Source organism: Zeus faber (genome assembly GCF_960531495.2).
Source record: "Zeus faber genome assembly, chromosome: 22".
Taxonomy (NCBI): Eukaryota; Metazoa; Chordata; class Actinopteri; order Zeiformes; family Zeidae; genus Zeus; species Zeus faber.
In genome coordinates this window covers 2,787,681-2,807,935 of record NC_137209.1, presented here as the reverse complement: position 1 = coordinate 2,807,935, position 20,255 = coordinate 2,787,681, and the positions used below count along the sequence as shown (strand labels likewise).

The 20,255-nt window shown below is 42.1% G+C and overlaps 1 protein-coding gene across 1 annotated transcript; it reads right to left on the bottom strand.

Annotated features, from left to right (window-relative positions):
* Positions 1 to 1,826: 1,826 nt before the first annotated feature.
* On the bottom strand, positions 1,827 to 19,039 carry LOC307247544 (BPTF-associated chromatin complex component 1). The gene is made up of 5 exons (XM_080023710.1): positions 18,712 to 19,039; positions 17,565 to 17,659; positions 16,791 to 17,017; positions 14,445 to 14,552; positions 1,827 to 5,529 (listed from the first exon to the last, which is right to left on the bottom strand). Exons 1-5 carry the CDS (start codon positions 18,730 to 18,732, stop codon positions 5,465 to 5,467), a joined length of 516 nt encoding a protein of 171 aa, XP_079879836.1. The 5' UTR covers positions 18,733 to 19,039; the 3' UTR covers positions 1,827 to 5,464.
* Positions 19,040 to 20,255: the final 1,216 nt, after the last annotated feature.

Genomic DNA, 20,255 nt, shown 5'->3' with positions numbered 1-20,255 from the left:
TTCAAAGAAACAATAATTTATTATTTTATTTGTCGAAATGCATTAGTAAATGTTTTGTTCCTTAAGCATTTCTTCATATGAGAGAAACACATTGACCTCTATCTAAAAACGAAATAAAACTGAAGGTGTTTCTCTTAGGCCTCAAATGTCATTAAAATAAAATGTTATTAGCAGACAGTGTATCTTCATTCTCCAGTATCGGTTAAACCAGTAGTAAAAAAAAAACAAAAAAAAAAAAACAGTAGGCATGCTTTCCAGGTCCCAGTATCATTATCTTTTTTTTTAGCAGCAATGAGTTTCAAAGAGCTATCCAAAAATGGTGCAATAAAAAAAAAAAAGAAAAGCCCCCCACAAAAAAGACAAAACAAGTCTATTTACATTTAAATTAGAGACCAGCTCCGTCTTTTTAATCCCTGTCACTGATACAGTTTCTCTCCTGTGTGACAGCACTGATGCTCTGTCAGTTTATTTTTGACATAAAAGCACTTTCCACACTGTTCACATTGATATGATCTCTTGAAATAAATCAGGAGTGTATTCTGCTAATTTCTTCCTTTTATTGCTCTTCCTCCATTTTGTTCAGAAGCCACTCTTCAACCATTTTGTCTGTGTAATGCTTTCCTAACTTCATGTGACTGAACACATTTGTGTATTTTAATGTGAAATGGTATTTTCAATTGACAGTTGGAATAGATTTTTTGTGCGGTTACGCTATTTATCGATTCAAGTAGTTAGACACATTTGGTTTATGCACGCCGTTCATTTGTTCCGGGAGTTTTTTAGGAAAATGAACGACCACAGTTTGACACAAAATAAAATACTTAATGTTAAGATATTTTTTGTTTTTGCTGCCTATCGTTACAGATGACTGAGAAGAACTCGACGTGTGAGGCCCACTCTTCTAACTTAACACCAGGCTTCGTCTTAGCAGCACATCATGTTTTGCAGAAATCTCTTGAAACGCTCCAAATCATGATGTGCTGTCACCACGAGCCCTCGGACTCCCTGGCTGTTATATTTTGGTTCTGATTGGAGATGCTCTGAGTCGGGAGGTGGCTACCCGTATTAACGGGGAACTGCAGGTTTTGTCTGCAATAACATTGCCGCCCCTAAAGGTCAGAGTTGAATGTACGTCTTTTCATTTATTCAAATGCTGCCCAGTCAAAATTCTAAGGATGGTAAAACTCTGAAGCATCACATGCAGACACTTCAAATCCTCCCCGCCCCCCAAAAAATGTTTTGTTTTTTTTTTTCTATCGGGCCCGTTTTTATGCATTACTGACAGAACAAAATGATCCAACTGGTCTGATGTGTTCCCCTTTTGTTTTAAGGCAGATTTTAAAAGTTTTTTACATGACATGCACATTTCAACAACTGGTTATTAATATTCAGTTGGACCCGTTCAATTTACAATCAGATTGTGTGTGTAAAAATGTGTTATAAATGAAATGTATTCCATTTTAAATGTCAATTTTGGATGATGATATAATTTGCTAGTAAAAGTGGAGCTGAGATATTTTATTCTGAGTGCTTTTCTCATCTTGCACCACCTGTCTTCCAGCAAGTTGCTGTGTGTGGTCTGTTCCCTCGCCAGGACAGAGGGTGGGCTAGGTGATCAGTGTGCCAGGCAGTAGCAGCACATCATTACTGGTACGTGACCTTCCTCTGGGATGCCAGTAAGGTTTGTGCTGCTCCTGTCAGACACGCACCCTCATTACCACCATAATCTATGACATTGTACATAGCAGAAAATAAATTCAACATTTGTTGAAAGTTTGAAATGATCCTTGCCTGTTTTGCCATTAGTTGTTTATTATATGGAAGAGATTACTATAACAAATAATAAAAAATGATAAAATAAAATGTAATTTTCCCCCCAAAATCACTATGACTGTACTGTATGTGTATATCTCTGTATTTAGAATAGGTAAAAAGAAAAAGATATATAGATAGTCGTGGACAAAAATATTGGCACCCTTGCACATTTAAAAAAAAAACCTCACAATTGTCTCTAAATAAGTTGACAAAAATATTTGGTCTCCACAACTCTAAGATTCAAGAGATTTATTTGTCACACATATACATACGTTCATACATATATGCAGTGAAATGTCTGAGCAACGCACCCGGAGATAATGCACAATAGTTACTAAACCGAACATAAAGGTGGTGAATGTAATTCACTGTTATTAGTACAGAAACATTTATTTTGATTCAGAACTTAAAATATCCTTTTAAATCATCATAAAAACAGATATGGCATAGACAAAATTGACACCCTAGATCTAATATTTAGTAGCACAGTCTTTGGTGAAAATAACTAGTCAAGTGCTTCTTATAGACTTCAATGAGATTCCTACACCTCTACTGGCAGTTTGGCCCACTCTTCTTTTGCAAACTACTCTACTTCTTTCAGATTCCAACTGCTGTTTTCAGATATCCTCACAGGTTTTCAATGGGATTTTGATCTAGACTCATTGCTGGCCACTTTAGAACAGTCCAGCGTTTTGTTTTGAACCAATCCTGGGTACTTTGTGTTTTGGGTCAATGCCCTGCTGGAGGACCCACAACCTCCAACAGATGCAGCTTTTTGAAATTCGGCGGAACACTGCACTCCAAAATAGCATGGTAATATCTTGATTTCATGATGCCACGCAGATTCAAGGCACCCAGTACTGGAGGCAGCAAAGCAACCCCAAAACATTGGCGAACCACCTCCAGGCTTCTCCAGGTTTCACCTCCGTCCCCCGTAAAGTTTATTCAATTTACCAAAAAGCTCTAATTTGGTCTCCTCTGTCCACAGCATATTCTCACAGAAGAAATTTGGTCCATGGGGTCTCCTTCCATAAAACCACCTTTCATTAAATTTGGCGATGGATGGTGCGAGTTGAAACAGTTGTACCTTATGTTTGAAGGTCATTCTGATTCTGTTTTGCAGTTTTCAGAAGTCTTTTCTCCATCATTTAAACAATCCTTCGCAGCAGTCTCTTGCATCCTCTTCCAAGGAGGTTGGTGACACTACCATTGGGCCTTAAACGTCTTGAACACATTGCGCACGGAAGACACAGGCACATCAAGGTTTCTGGAGATGCACTTATAGCCTTGAGATTGTTGGTGCTCAGCTACGATCTTTTGTCTGACCTCAGACAATTCTGTCTTATTTTTTTTTTATTTCTCTATGCTCAGTGTGGTACAGGTAGTAACACAAACAGCATAATAAGTACTTTGCTCCATTTAAACTGGTTCAATGAGTCATTATTAGATTGCGAGCATGTGCGACTCACCACAGGCGAGGTCAAGATGAATCACCTGCTTAAAATCCAATTGTTTCTTGTAACTTCTAAAAAATTGCCAATAATATTGTCCACGCCATTTTTGGATGTCTGTGTGGAATGAGCTAGGATTCAGGTTTTTTTTCCTCCAGCTTTTTGTTTTGTTCCTCTGCAAAACCAAGATGTTTTTAATTCTACAATTATCTGGGAGAAATGATGTTATTTGAATAAAATATAAGGGTGCAACATTTTCGGCCACAACTGATCTCTACAGTGGGGCAAAAAAGTATTTAGTCAGCCACCAATTGTGCAAGTCTTTCCACTTAAAAAGACGAGAGAGGCCTGTAATTTTCATCAGAGGTACACTTTGACTATGAGAGACAGAATGGGGGGAAATAATTCAGGAAATCACATTGTAGGATTTTTAATGAATTAATTGGTAAATTCCTCGGTAAAATAAGTATTTGGTCACCTACAAACAAGCAAGATTTCTGGCTTTCACAGACCTGTTACTTTTTCTTTAAGAGGCTCCTCTGTCCTCCACTCGTTACCTGTATTAATGGCACCTGTTTGAACTCGTTATCAGTATAAAAGACACCTGTCCACAACCTCAAACAGTCACACTCCGAACTCCACTATGGCCAAGACCAAAGAGCTGTCAAAGGTGCCAGACGTGTCCCCCCTGCTTAAGCCAGTACATGTCCAGGCCCGTCTGAAGTTTGCTAGAGTATTTGGATGATCCAGAAGAGGATTGGGAGAATGTCATATGGTCAGATGAAACCAAAATAGAACTTTTTGGTAAAAACTCAACTTGTTGTGTTTGGAGGAGAAAGAAAGCTGAGTTGCATCCAAAGAACACCATACCTACTGTGAAGCATGGGGGTGGAAACATGCTTTGGGGCTGTTTTTCTGCAAAGGGACCAGGACGACTAATCCGTGTAAAGGAAAGAATGAATGGGGCCATGTACCGTGAGATTTTGAGTGAAAACCTCCTTCCATCAGCAAGGGCATTGAAGATGAAATGTGGCTGGGTCTTTCAGCATGACAATGATCCCAAACACACCGCCCGGGCAACGAAGGAGTGGCTTCGTAAGAAGCATTTCAAGGTCCTGCAGTGGCCTAGCCAGTCTCCAGATCTCAACCCCATAGAAAATCTTTGGAGGGAGTTGAAAGTCCGTGTTGCCCAGCGACAGCCCCAAAACATCACTGCTCTAGAGGAGATCTGCATGGAGGAATGGGCCAAAATACCAGCAACAGTGTGTGAAAACCTTGTGAAGACTTACAGAAAACGTTTGACCTCCGTCATTGCAAACAAAGGGTATATAACAAAGTATTGAGATGAACTTTTGTTATTGACCAAATACTTATTTTCCATCATAATTTGCAAATAAATTCTTTAAAAATCAGACAATGTGGTTTTCTGGATTTTTTCTTTTTTCCCTCATTTTGTCTCTCATAGTTGAGGTATACCTATGATGAAAATAACAGGCCTCTCTCATCTTTTTATGTGGGAGAAATTGCACAGTTGGTGGCTGACTAAATACTTTTTTGCCCCACTGTATATATCACATTTTGAGTGTCGTTATTATCCATTTCAATCATTCCATTACTTTTCCTGTGTTTTTAATTAATAACTTAAGCAGTCATTGCACAACACAAATAGAACAGCTACATCACAAACAAGAGTACAAATGTAGATAGTACATTATTCACAGACAAACTAATTCTTAGTCACCGTCTCTAGGCAGGTTGGATTTTAATATAATTACTTACACTAATGGAGTGAATACATTCAGACTGGCTGCATCACAATTAAAATGTTCTCAAAATATACAGAGCACTTACAATTATGAATTATAAACAGCTTTTGTCTGATATTATTTCCTAAATAAAGTCTCGGATTATAGTCCTTATTTCCCTGTGTGATTTTCCAAAAGGCCCATTCGTTTCTGAAGAGTTCGGAAAAAGCAAATGTGATCTGTAATCTGCATTTCATGTTTCACAATTGTACTCTACTGCTCTGGCGCGTGATGTTTAAATAAAATAGAAAAAAAACAGTAGTCTGACAAAGGGCTTCCAGCGTTGATGAAACAGACGCATGACTGATTTAACATTGCACTCAGCACAGAACCACAAGCACCTCTTAAACCTACCTATACCACCCCCACCCCCCCACCTGCAGAGCGCAGAACTCAGCGGGATAGCAGCGGAAGGTCACTGGCGTTCATGATGAGGCCGGAATCCAGGTTGAGGGTGTCTGTGAGGAGGAAGGAAATCAAAAGCTTTTTTTTTTTTTTTTTTTAAACCTGTGCTGTCAGCATGCTGGGCATATAACACAGAGTATTTGTATGCCATTTGCATCCAGGACAGAGTTAGTCTGCAAGAGGAGTTCAAGTTCTCAACCTGCAATGCAACTCTTTATTAATTCTTAAATCATCAAGAACTGCTGCTACAGAACAGAGGGCGGCAGACGGCACCCCCACCCACAGCCCGACCCCCCACAGCCCGGCCCAGACGGCACGACGGGCCACCCCACCCACAGGACGCAGAGGGACACGCAGGCCCAGCCATCCCAAACGCGGGGCGGGCAACCCCCGCGGCGTGCCGACCCGCCAACCACGGGGCTCGAGACCCGAACCAGTGACCCACGCCCCCAGCCCGAGCCCCAGAACCCATAACCACGCCCGGAACCCACACACGGACACCAGCTGCAGGTACTCCCCCCACCACCCCCAGAGACAGGCCAGCTCAACTCAGGCAAGGAGCGGGCGCCACCCCCCAGACCACCCAACTCCCCAATGGGGCCCCGGGAACCCCCAAGAACACCGGCCCATGCACCACGGATGTCCCAAGAGCCGCCCAGGCAGCCACCCAAACGCGGCGCCCCGGCAGACCAGGAGGGCCCCCACATGCCCCAAAGCGCAACGACATTGCACCGACTTAGGAAGACTCAAGTATTAAATCAGAATCAGAAATACTTTAATAATCCCAGGGGGAAATTACTTTTGTTACAGCTCCAAATCTACATACAACATATTTACATATAACATATAATAATTATTAAGAAACATATTTATATATAAATATATAAACATATCTATATACACATGGTAAAGTGTAAAATGTGCAGTTAAAATGTGCAAAAAGAAGAAGGTGCAGAAGTGGAAGTCCGTGTTTTGAGGTCAGGTTACAGAGAGGGGGTGTCTGACTCTCTGAGGGAGGCGTTGTAGAGATTGATGCCCTCTGGCAGGAATGATTTCCTGTGGCGCTCTGTGGTGCATCTGGGTAAGAGGAGTCTTCTGCTGAAGGTGCTCCTCTGCTGGGCCAGTGTGTCGTAGAGAGGGTGTAAGACATTGTCCAAGATGGACTGAAGCCTGGACAGCATCCTCCTCTCTGCCAGTCGTCAGGGTGTCCAGCTCCTCTCCTACGACATCACCGGCCCTCCTGATTAGTTTGTTTAGTCTGTTGTTGTCTGCGACCCTCAGCCCACTGCCCCAGCATGTGACAGCGAAGAAGATCGTACTGGCCACAACAAACTCAGAACAAAATAAATGATGGAGCTGTCAGTGATAAAAGTAGTTCATATCTCATTAAATGAATCAACATGGTTTTGGGATATTGCCAATAGTTTTTCCATTGAGATGTAATCTATTAATAACTGCAACCATTGCGATGTGGTGAAATTCTCTATTTTTCCAATTGAGTAATATAGTTTCCTTGGCCATTGTTAAGGCGATCAAAATGGGTTGGTGGTGTTTCAGTGGTGGGTCGACTGAGAAGCGGTCACCGAGAAGACATATAGACGGGGAGAATGGAATGCTGCGACCCAGAAGGGTTGACAGCTTCTTGGTGATGTTGGTCCAGAATGCTAGGATAGGTGGGCAGAGCCAGAAGGCATGAAAGTAGTCATCTCTGGTATCAAGGGAACAGTGAGAGCAAATGTCTTCATCCACCAAACCCATTTTGAACATTTTGTGTTCCGTGATATGGGCTCTGTGCAAGATCCTATATTGGATGAGTTGCATTTTGGAGTTGCGGGTCATAGAAAAGGTGTTGTTTCAAATACGCTTCCACAGGTTGATATCGGTGGGAACAGCAAGGTCTCTTTCCCATGTCATTGTAGGTAAAGATAAGGTGTCGTCTATTTTTAGTAAAAGTTTGTATATTCTGGAAAAGGGATTTTTCAAGTGACCGATATGAGTGATATGTTCAATCATTTCAGGTGGTTGTAGGATGTTGTTCGTCAATTTGATTTTAACTTTTAGAGACTGCTGTAATTGAAGGAATTGAAGGAAGCTGTGGCCACCGATATTATACCTTTGGCTTAAGGTTGGGAAGGATATAAGTGAATTGTTTTCAAAAATGTGTTCCAGATAAGTAATTCCTTGTCTTTTCCAAGACCTAAATATTATTGGTCTGTTTTTAGAAATCTGGGTTGTGCCAGGTTGGTGTGAATTTGTTTGGAGACAGTGTGACCACTGAGTTTGAGGAATTTCCATCAGGCTGACAGAGTTGTTGCGATAAGTGGGTTTTTAAAGCAATTATGTTTCTTTATAGATTCAGTAAAGAATGGGAGATCGGATAATGATAACTCCTGACATTCAGATTGTTCAATGTCTCGCCATCCATGGGCCAATTGTTGCTCTGGTTGTAACTATTTAATTATAAATTGAAGATGGTTTGCTAGCTAGTATCTAAAGTTTGGGGCTTCTAGGCCTCCACAGTCTTTGTTTTTCTGTAGTGATGCTAGTTTAATTCTCGGTTGACTATTGAGTCGAGAGAATAAAACCAATGTACTGTTGGTTGCACTGGGGTCTTTGAAAATACATAGTTTATTTTTGGAAGTATATTTTTTGGAGTCGAGCTCTAGTGCTGAGGTTGCTGTGTAGTGTATCACTGCTCGTATTGTAGTATTGCAACTTGGACTACTGGTTTGACTCTGCACATTTCACTGCTATTTGCTGATCTGCCAACAAGCTTGTGTTCCAGACACACCCCCTATTCAGGTAAGTCCTCTCTTATGTGGGCGTGCTCTTAGCCAGGTGCAACCCTAATCACACGAGCAGCTGTATTCTATCACCTATTTATGGTCCTGCCCTTGAAGCGTTAGCTTCAAGCGTTGGCCCATTTGTAGTCGCTCTCGAGTGAAGACGCTCTGTGTAAAGACGCACGTCTACCTCTGCACGTCAAATAGAAGTGCATTACTGACTAAATCTGTTTTATTGTTGTCGTTTGTTGTTGTCCTTTGCTGTTGTTTTTCTTGTTATTATTGCTGGTTCAGTCTTATTTGGCACTTACTTTGTCCTAGCTGGTTCAGGGTAGTACCGGCATATCTGCTGCTAACTGCTCAGCCATCAGCAAGGGTGTGAGCCAAGCAACTCCCTCTAATCAGCAAACCCTTTGTCTAACTTTCTGGGCGTGTCCTCCTTCCGCTGAACAGGGATAAATACCCTGCACTACAAACTGAACCCTGAGTCGAGCTCTAGTGCTGAGGTTGCTGTGTAGTGTATCACTGCTCGTATTGTAGTATTGCAACTTGGACTACTGGTTTGGCTCTGCACATTTCACTGCTATTTGCTGATCTGCCAACAAGCTTGTGTTCCAGACACACCCCCTATTCAGGTAAGTCCTCTCTTATGTGGGCGTGCTCTTAGCCAGGTGCAACCCTAATCACACGAGCAGCTGTATTCTATCACCTATTTATGTTCCTGCCCTTGAAGCGTTAGCGTCGGCCCATTTGTAGTCGCTCTCGTGTAAAGATGCACGTCTACCTCTGCACGTCAACCGAAGCAAGGACACCGAACTCACTCCATACAAAATGTGCTACTACCGCATCACTACAACTTCAAGGTCACCCAGAAAGCCTCGTTATACCATACGCCGATGCAATCCGGGTAACCTCAGGTCCCTGCAGCAAACATCTTCTGCAAAGACCTCCTTCTCCGTTGGCTTGTGGAATTGTCGATCTGCAGTTAACAAGGCAGACTTCATTTCTGGTCATGCCAACTACCTCTCCTTGGAGCTCCTTGCTCTCACTGAGACAAGGATTAAACCGGAGGATAGCGCAACCCCGGCTGCACTCTCCACAAACTACACATTCTCCCACACATCCAGACCATCTGGCCGTGGTGGTGGGACTGGCCTGCTAATTTCCAACACATGGAAATGTAATCCACTGCTGCCTTTAAACAACTTTGCCTCCTTTGAATATCACGCCGTCTTGGTGACTGCTCCGGTGAAAGCCTATGTGGTCGTCATCTACCGTCCACCAGGACAACTAGGTGACTTCCTACATGAGCTTGACACCCTGCTGTCATCAATTCCTGAGCATGAGTGTCCCATGCTCGTCCTCGGAGACATGAACATCCACTTGGACAGTGCGAGCTCCGCTGACTTCCTGTCTTTGGTTCGCTCGTTCGACCTAAGACAGGTCCCGACTCCACCGACTCACAAGGCTGGCAAAGAGCTTGATCTCATTCTTGCTCGGAGCTGTACCACGGACAACCTATGGGTCACTCCTCTTCATCTCTCTGACCACTTCTTCATCCACTTCAATGTCCAGCTACCAAAACAACCCCCCACCTCCCCACCCATGGTTACTATCCGCAGCAATCTCCGCAACTTGTCTCCCACCCACTTCTCCTCTGTGCTCTCCTCTTCTCTTCCGCCCCACGGCACTTTCTCCTCTCTGCAGGTTAATGATGCCACTGACTCCCTCTGCTCCACCTTGAGCTCATGTCTGGATAGCCTGTGTCCACTATCCACCAGACCTGCTCGATCAACCCAGTCGCACCATTGGCTGACTGACACCCTCCGGACAACGCGCACTGACCTCAGAGCAGCCGAGAGGAAATGGCACAAATCCAAAACAATTGAGGATCTTGCAAGCTACCAGACACTGCTGTCCTCCTTCTCTTCCAGCATCACTGCTGCCAAGAAGGCCTTCTTCAACGACAGGATCAACGGTACCACAGACACACGTAAGTTATTCGCCACCTTCAAGTCTCTGCTTTACCATCCACCACCTCCCCCAGCTACTAACCTCACTGCTGACTGCCTTGCCTCCTTTTTTACTAACAAAGTGGCAGCCATCAGCAGCCAATTCACTAAACAACTTACTCACAACCTGTCTTCTCCAGCCCTAGGCTCATCGTTCCCTGGTTTCACCCCCCTCGCTGAAAGTGAGGTATCTAAACTACTAACATGTAGCCGTCCTACTACCTGTCCGCTAGATCCGATCCCATCTAACCTCCTTCAAGCCATATCACCGACTATCACCCCGGCAATCACACATGTGATTAATTCTTCCCTAACTTCCGGCACTTTCCCTTCCACTTTCAAAGCGGCTCGGGTCGCACCACTGCTCAAAAAACCCTCACTTGATCCCAATCAAGTAGAAAACTATCGGCCGGTCTCTCTCCTCCCATTCCTTTCCAAAACCTTAGAGAGGGCGGTCTCTAGACAGGTTACAGAATACCTGTCAAGAAACAACCTTCTTGATACACTTCAATCTGGCTTCAAAAGTGGTCACTCCACCGAAACAGCCCTGTTGTCTGTGACAGAGGCCTTAAAAACTGCTAGAGCTGCTGCCAAATCCTCGGTTCTCATTCTGCTAGACTTATCAGCTGCTTTTGACACTGTCAATCATTGCATACTCCTCTCCATACTCTCAAGTATGGGCATAACGGGCAGTGCACTTTCCTGGTTCGAATCTTACCTTACCTTACTGGGCGCTCGTTCAGTGTGACATGGCGAGGCCAGCTGTCTGTGCCTCACAACCTCACCACAGGGGTGCCCCAAGGCTCGGTGCTAGGACCCCTCCTCTTTGCCATATACACCACCTCACTGGGCCGGATCATCCGCTCACATGGCTTTTCATATCACTGCTATGCGGATGATACTCAACTCTATCTGTCCTTCCCGCCCGACGACCCTACTGTCTCGACGCGGATCTCGGATTGTCTCGCTCACATATCCACATGGATGAAGGATTATCATCTTCAACTAAATCTGGCAAAAACGGAACTGCTGGTCTTCCCGGCCAAACAAGGTATTTATCACAACATTGATATTAAAATCGACTCTCTATCTCTTGTTCCTTCCAAGGCTGCAAGGAATCTTGGTGTCATTATTGATGACCAACTGACATTCTCGGACAATGTTGCCGCCGTCTCCCGGTCCTGCCGCTTCGCACTACTCAACATCCGAAAAGTCAGGCCGTACCTGACCCAATATGCCACTCAACTGCTGGTACAAACCTTGGTGATGTCCCGTCTCGACTACTGCAACGCCCTCTTAACAGGCTTGCCGGCCTGTGCGGTGAAGCCACTACAGATGATACAGAATGCGGCGGCGCGACTGGTGTTCAACCAGCCAAAGAGGGCACATGTCACTCCGCTGCTCATCGAGCTCCACTGGTTACCTGTAGCCGCCCGCATCAAGTTCAAGTCTCTTATGCTGGCCTACAGAGTGATTGCTGGGAATGCTCCCGCCTACTTAAATGCTCTTGTAAGAGCACATGTTGCCCCCCGGATGCTGCGCTCGTCAAATGAGCGTCGCCTGGCTCTGCCGGCCATACAGCCACGGCAATCCAGGCTATTCTCATTTGTAGTTCCACGTTGGTGGAACGAGCTGCCAAAAATGACCAGAGCGGGGACCTCCCTCTCTGTCTTTAAGAAGCACCTGAAGACCCAGCTATTCAGTGAGTACCTCCTGTCCTAACCTACAATTACTTAACACCACCTTGCAGTATTTATTGTTACACGAATGTTGTTGTTACACTAATCTCTGTCGCAATGTAACTTGAATGTTATTCTCCCTTGTAAGTCGCTTTGGATAAAAGCGTCTGCTAAATGACTAAATGTAAATGTAAATTTATTTTCACTGCTGCTATCCTACCAATTAGTGAGATGGGTAGGTTGTTCCAGGTTGTTGGAAATCAAAAGCTTCATGTGAGGCCTCACAAGCTTTGCAACTGAGATTACCCTCCCCCTAATGATAAAAAGGGTAAATCCACTTTGAGTCTCCAGTATGCAAGTCGAAAACCAGCTTTACAGGGAAGTGAAAATGAGCTCTCTGCTGCATGGGTGGGGGCATCTAGATATTATCCCGTAACCACAATTATTTTAGAATGTCAATGGTATCTTATTCATCGCCTTCATATTAATTTCTGTTTGTTTAATGTGAAACAACAACTGCATGTGAGAAATAAATAGTCTACTCTCAGGAGAACAGGGGGATAATTGGAAGATATCGTAGAAATAGTCATCAAGTTAAGGGAACTCTCGCCGATCAGGAAATATGATTTATGTTGATTGAGCCGACCTTCATATGAATTGTGAGCTCCACGACTTGAAAGGGGACTCATCACGACTGCTTGTATTTTAATAACTTAAAATACCACGTGAACAAGCTGGGGAAAGATTTACTTGCATACAACATAGTGACCATTCCAGGTTGTATTAAACTCTTATAACACTTTAAATACTCTGTGTTGTCAACTGCATAAAAATATGCTTTTTTGTCACTAGGTGTTAGAGTATTACTCTATAACGAGGACTATGGTCTAGCATGTGCTTCCCCAACTGATTTACCACAGCTATATTGAATGGAAGGAAAAAAAAGTCATCTGGTAATGTGTCTTCAGTCATAACCGAATGCAAAGGTGAAGGAGAGAATGTGGTAGATGATGTCCCTGCTGGCAGGAAAGACTATAGCGTGATACTGCATGAGCTATCCTAAATCATTTTAAATATGAGAGAACAAACACAAATACCGTATCATGAAAACCGTTTGACAGGGACATTCAATTATGTTATACTATCATGACTGGATGCATTTTTACACTCAGTCTATTGTGTTTTCAATCCAGTATGTCGGGGAAGAATAAAAACATAAAAAAAATAAATAAATAAAGAGTACTGTTTCGCCCTAAATTAAGTATAAAAACGTATGGATAAGGCTGCATGTAAATGGTGTATGTATACAACAAATAATATAATAGATAATAAATTACACATTATATGTATGTGTTAGAGTGCTGGTTTGAGGCCGACAAAGACTTGCTCTCGCATCCGTCACGTCACGGTCAGTTTTCAAATTGTTTCTTTTGCTTATCACAAATAAATATTAAGGACTAAAACCCTTGCCAATAAAAAAAAAAAAATGTCAGTCAGATTCGTTGGTGTTTTAATAGTTAGGAATTTTAATAGGAATAATAGGAAGTGAGAGGTTTGTTGCCAGCAGGCCACCACTGTGAGGATACCATGATAGATTCAGGCAGTCAGTGTTTCATAAATGTCTATATTTGAACAGCCTGTAAAATCCATTTCAACACAGGAAATAAGTCAGATAATGCCTTTGCCAATTTGATCACTTTAACCTTGAAGGACTTATGCTACGGTCACACCACCAGCAACTGGGCACTGCAAAGCGAGAGGCTAAAATGCATTTCAAACAAGCTCGACTTCACCCAGCTGCAACTGGCGGAGCGATAACTGGCGATGAACTGACAGCTTCACAGCGACAAGGAAAGTTGAGCAGGTTTCAACTTTATGCAAACGAGCAGCGCCGTACAACAGCCAATAGGAAGGAAGACACGCTCTCAATGGCACTATTGCTTGGAGAATGGACGCCCGGACCACTGTATTGTTCCTATTATTTTAAATCAAGAACGTCATTTAAACTATCGATAAAATAAGGAACACGTAATTTTATGTATCTTAAACAAGGACAATTCTTTATTTTACAAACCTTTAATGTTGGTGCATATTCCCAGGATAAGGAGGATCCAAAGCTGTGCAATTTCATTTCATGAATGGATCGTTTGTGGATTATTTGGAAGAGAGTATTGTAAGTAAATAATAATAATTAGCCGCTTATTCTCAGTTTTTGACCGACTTGGTCGTGAGTCTACCTGTTCCCTTGCTCCCGTTGTTGTGCTGGGATTTGGGGGGGGGGGGGGGGGGGGGTTGGGAATAACACATATTTTACCTATGAAAGCTGCATTTATGATTCAGCAATTATTAAAGTGATATTCACGGAAATAATCTGGCTGAACAAAATTTGATCACATTTATTTAGCACGTGACCGATCGCCTTATGTCAAAACCTGATGGGAAAATAAAATTCAGATTATTATTTTTTTTTAATGATTTATAAGCAATTGCTTACCTTGATCAAAGTTGTTGAGTTTTTTTGAGTTGGAACCCTCTCCAAGTCCCTCTATGTCCACCAGGTCGCTGTTGACATCAGAGTCATTTAGAGCACTGAGGGTCACATCTACAAACACAGCATCAAAAGAAGAAAATAAAAATACATTTTCATTGTGACCACCGCAGAAATAGCATTGCTCAGAGTTTGAAAAATGTTGAAGTCAACCATCTTTAAAATAAACCTTCACAGAAATGTAGCTAATGCACAGCAGCTACCTCATCACAAAGGTGGCCAACTATCTCTGTGTTAATGAGCTCTTAAATACATGTAACAAATGTGGTACTTGTTATAAGAATGTGTAATTTCCTAATTTAATGAGCCATCAAACATCAAAATCAAGGAACATCCGCTTAAACCAGCCACACAAGCAAACTTACCACATTGGATACACGAGTGTACATCCTCGTCATTTAAAATGTGACCATGAATAACGTTATTTGTCAACCTTTTGATCAATTTATTATTCAAGTTGGGAGTCCACGATGGCGCCACAGATCAACATCAAATCCATGTCCCAAAATCATACAGTGTAGGGGCCTCTACATTGTTCTGCTTGACTTGTCCGCAATGACACTATGTATTCTATCCTACAGCTGCTTAATTAGGGGTCCACCCCGAAGTGTTTTTGTTCAGATTTTTTATCTCCGGCTGAAAGTGCCTGAAACCGTGAAATCCAAGGACACAAAAATAATGTATTGTATTCGGGGCAGTCCAGACATGCTGTAAGCTCCAAGTTTGGTTCGCAACGGACCACATCTTGTAGGAGGAGTTAGTAAAAAAAAAAACATACTTTGAGAGCGAAAAGAAATGGAAGTAGTGTAGCAGAGTGCTGTGACATCATCCAATTTGGTATATATGTGCAGGGTAAGACTCTGGATGGGCTTTCACATAGGACACGCTCTAAACTCCATTGGTGCGTATTGGTTGTTCCGTGCAGGATCTGCATCAACCAAAGTGGTGCGGAGCAACCAATACACAGTGGTTATGGGCAGGGGTAGACTCAGCCCACCCAATCACCACCATGTGCGTCTTGCCCACCCAATCAAATGTGACCCACCGCAGCCAAACCCGCATTGTCACCCATTTCTAAAATCTCCACGAGCCGCAAAATAAGTTAAAAAAAACCTTTCTAGAAGGCAAATTCGATTTGTTCCTTTTTTTTTTAAATTTTAATCTCTTTATCTCTCTTTCAAAGCTGAGTTTGATTTATAAATAGTATAAAAATGTTAAACCGTGGAGTTAAATATTCCTGTTAGATTACATGGGGAAACACAGTTCACTTACCGAGACACTGAATAGCGCTGAACAACGCAGATCGATAGTTTTCTAGCGACTGTCTAGGTGAAGATCATTCATCCATATTCCATTTGATGTGAAGTTACAATGTGAAACCGTTTTGATAGAGTTCAACCTTTAAATTTTGCGTGTTTTATACACACCCCTGGATTCATTGTTGTGTAGGCGGCATAACACGCGAAGAAGGAAAGCTGACGTCACTTCCATAAACAAGACGTGGAGCCTTCGGAAAACTTTTAGGGGGGATTATCTCAGAAACAGCTTGCCGCACCCTCCTCATTAACAAGCCATAGCTTTAAAAATATTTGCTTGATTCACAAAAATGATACCTTGTTTTGAAGCTCTGATTCTAAACTTTCAAATGACATGAAAAAAATGTAGTGAAACAGCACCAAAAGTACCTAAAATCGACGGTGGGTCACAAATGTGAAGAAAGCACTCCAAGTTTGTATCGGGTTGAGACAAGACAGGAAGACCAGTTTGCAGGAGTTTGAGTAAGTTAACATATTATTTGTAGTTAATGGAGGGGGGGGGGGTTACCAATTTACATTGCATAGTAACACGTTCGGCTTGTTTTCACATTTGTGCATTTGCTGCGACTAGCCTGGACCATGTGCATTGCTGCCTGCAGCTATATTTACTACTATTTCTTGTCATTGTGCAACCATAAAATAGAGGACATCCTGTGTAGTCAAACCAAATGAAAGCCCCTTTTCATTTCAGGCAGCAAAAATCTTGGTTTCTGTTTTTGTGTGCTACACATTCGCATTCATGCAATGAGCAATAACACAATTATTTTAATATCTGCTTCCATTGCAAGCGACATGAATTACCAACGGGAATATTTCAAGGAGGCAGTTTCAGTTATGGATGCATGACCCATCACATACAGCATTACTATTGGTCTGTAAACTTTCGTTAATCCAAAACGATAATCCAAAAAATATTTCATTCTTTTAAATGAAATAACGAAAATAAATACCTTTGTGGCCCCTTCAGTCTGCTTACCTGCAGTCTTTTGTTTCTTGATCGCAGGCCGCACAGAAGGAGGTCCCTGGAGGTGAGTCGCCATGACCACCTGGGCTGCTGACACAGAGAGGACGGCAGGCGTGGCATGGGTCACCACGGTGACGGCAGGGATGGCTTTCTTGACAGTCTTTCTGGGTCCGTCTGAGGAGACTGGCATGAGGCTCTCATCGGACGACTTCCTTTTCACTGCGGCCTTGATTTGAGAACTTTAAAGAAAAAAAGGCAATAGATTGAGGGGAAGAAAAAGAAAGTGATAAAATTACCAACTTGTGCACCAGTTTGCAACACTTTTTGTCGGACTACATTGAAAAGACGATACCCTGGGGGTCAGCATTACTTTTCATTTTGTTTTAATTTAGTTAGAAAACTGAATGAAAAAATAAAATAAATTATATTTAGGCAAACCCAGTTGACTGTGAAAACAGGAATATTGGCAATTTGAATGAGGAAGGTAGCAATAAACACAAGAACAAGATAATTAAAATGTATACATAAAGAAAATTCACTCTGATACAATTGGAACTAAAATTAACCATAGGTTTTGTATGAGTGACTTCTCTGTAATGTCCTGGGGAATAATGGCAACTCCACCATGATGCTGGCCATCGTCCCGTCCAGAGTATAGGACTGTTTAAGATTTATATTTAAGAACAAGCGTTGTATTTTTTCCTACGAAATCAACAGTGACAAGCCCAACTCACCCCAAAAATGTACTGAAAAAAATAAAATAAAAAATTGTGGTACAAGCATTACCCTGCAGGACTGGACTCAGCAACTGGGTGGAGCTGCATGGTGAGCTCTCCTAGTTTTGTGAAGGCAGCTCCTGCAGCGGAGAAGATCTCACCAACCTGAGTGATATAAATATAAACATGTATAATTTAGGCGGTTAATGTTATACAGTACAGCGGCTGGGGACCAACTCCAGCTCTTTTGCCAGTGCCTGTGTCAGAGGCACCGACAGGAGTATTAACCCCTTACATACATGTCTTTTGATGGTGGGAAGAAACCAGAGAACCTTGAGGAAACCTACACAATTACGGGGGGAACATGCAAACTCCCCACATCTAGAACCACCTTAACATCCAACCACCTACCTTGGAGCGGATATACTACTTACTTAATATACCCACAAACACCAACAATGTTTCTGAACGAGGTATTTGATTGCTAGAGCAAACTGTTATTTTCTGTATTATTACTGTGCGTACTTACTCTACGTAACTATAAAACTTTGTAGACCATGAAAAACAGTGGGAAATGGATTTGCTTGTTTTAATACATTTTACCCATTGGCTAAGTAGCACCATCAAGAATGTCCTCACCTTTCTGACCTTCGTTGTGGTTTTACAGCAATTTTTGGGATGGCATGTTTGGGAAGTGTTTTGCCAAATCTGGCAAGCCAGGGTGTTACTATACATTTAGTTTGCGCAGAAAGCATAGCCGTTAACCCATAACCCTAACCCTATAAAACAGATCCCTAAATGGACGTCAGCGTTGCCAGATGTACGATAATAATCGTATTTGTACAATAATGTAGCCCTTTATACGATAAACAATTTAAAAAATCACCAAATGTACAATAATTTCGACACGTCCTTTTCTGGTCATTTGTTCTTCATGATCGTGACATTTTACTGATTTGGAACCCGATTTTCGGGATCTGGCAACAATGATGGATTTACATACATACTTATGTGCAAAACTAAAACGTTTTCGGACAGTATCTTAACATGAATGCATTCGATATCCAACATCCGGTAATAGAACAACTTCGAGATACAAATCGTTTAATGTTCCAGTGAATGTTCCATGTGTTCGTTTGTTTGTTGACCAATGAAGGTTTTTTACGGTATAATGGTATGCACAAAACCGACAGGAATCAAGTCCAAAAATGACTTACTTTAGTGGAGGCAGAAGTCATTTCCACGTTTTTGCCGAGATCGGATATAAACAACCCCAAACCGGACTGAGCTAGCTACTATAACGAAGCCACCCTCGCATTTGGCGTTATTTCTAAGAAAAACATACACGCAAAACTACACGGCGTGAAGCATTTTGTGTTCCTTGCAAGCGAAAGAGAAACTTTTCAGTGGCTGGACCTAAGCGTTTCGTTCTGATAAGCAGAACACGTACATTATCCAGGCAGGTCTCTGCGTGACATGCACAGCGGGTTAACTAACACGGAAACGAACGAGAGGGCGCCCGTTGCTCCCTGGCTGTCCATTGGTCCAAATTCCACCGCGCGCGTTGTTCTTCTTCGTGTATTCTAGCTGCGGCTCGCATCCAATTGTAATCCACTACCGCCCTCTTCTGTCATCAAATGCCATAAGTACGGCCTGTCCTTTCAACACTTCATGCACAGGACGATCTAGTCACTTTTTAAAAGTAACTACTACTTATATTTTAATTACCAGCTGCGATTCCAACAGCTACTAGTAACTACTTTAGTTTTACTAGTCAACATTTACTTATTTATTTGCTACTATTCAGTATTCCAATTGCTAAATACAAGTTACCATATTGGATTTTTCTAATAACATTTTGGGCAATTTTGTCATTGAATCCTTTGGTGCTTCGTGTTTGAGATGTTACATATTTGCTTCTGTCTTGTTTGTATTCTGATTGCTAGTATATTTTTCAATATTGCTAATCGCTATTAATTGAGTACTAGCACTTGTACATTAGTACATTTTCCCGTTGTTACAAGTAAAATTGTATCTTCACTAGTAACATTTCAAATTAAACTATTAACAAGATGCTTTGACTAGTAATTTCTCATGACGCGTAAAAGAAAATATGATGCAATGATCAAAAATACTGATTAGAATCTCACAGGTGGCCAGATTATCACCGTCTCAATGACTTCATCCATTGTTTTTTGTTTTTTCCAGTTGGATTTTCTGTAAAAAATAGCATCACTATTTCTAGCCCCTCCGCCCGCTATGTTTGTTTACACTAAAGTCAAGTTTGGTCCACTTCTTGTTCGTCTTCTTCTTCTTTTTGTTTTTTAACGGCGGTTGGCAATCAGCGTATTAGGTACATTACATTACCGTGGACCAGATATTAAATCCTACAGTCTAATCCTAATCCTGTCGGTCTAATGAACACAAAGAAAAGTCTACTGCTCGACCTTCTTGGTAGGTTCTTTAACACTTAAATGCTGATCTCCTGAACTCTAGTCTACCTTAGTTCTTCCTTCATATACTGTCTTTCTTGATCATACTTAGTACAATCTATGATTGCATGCATTATAGTCTCCTAAACCTGACAGTGCTCACATAAACCGGTTGGGCGCTTTCCTATTATACTGAATGTGCTGTTTAAATTACTTTGACCCATCTGTATATACTTGTATGTACTGGGAGTAGTGCTCTCTAATATGGACTAAAAAATGCTGTTAACAGCTCAACTTTCTCTGTCTCAGCGTTTTTGAGCTCCAGCAGG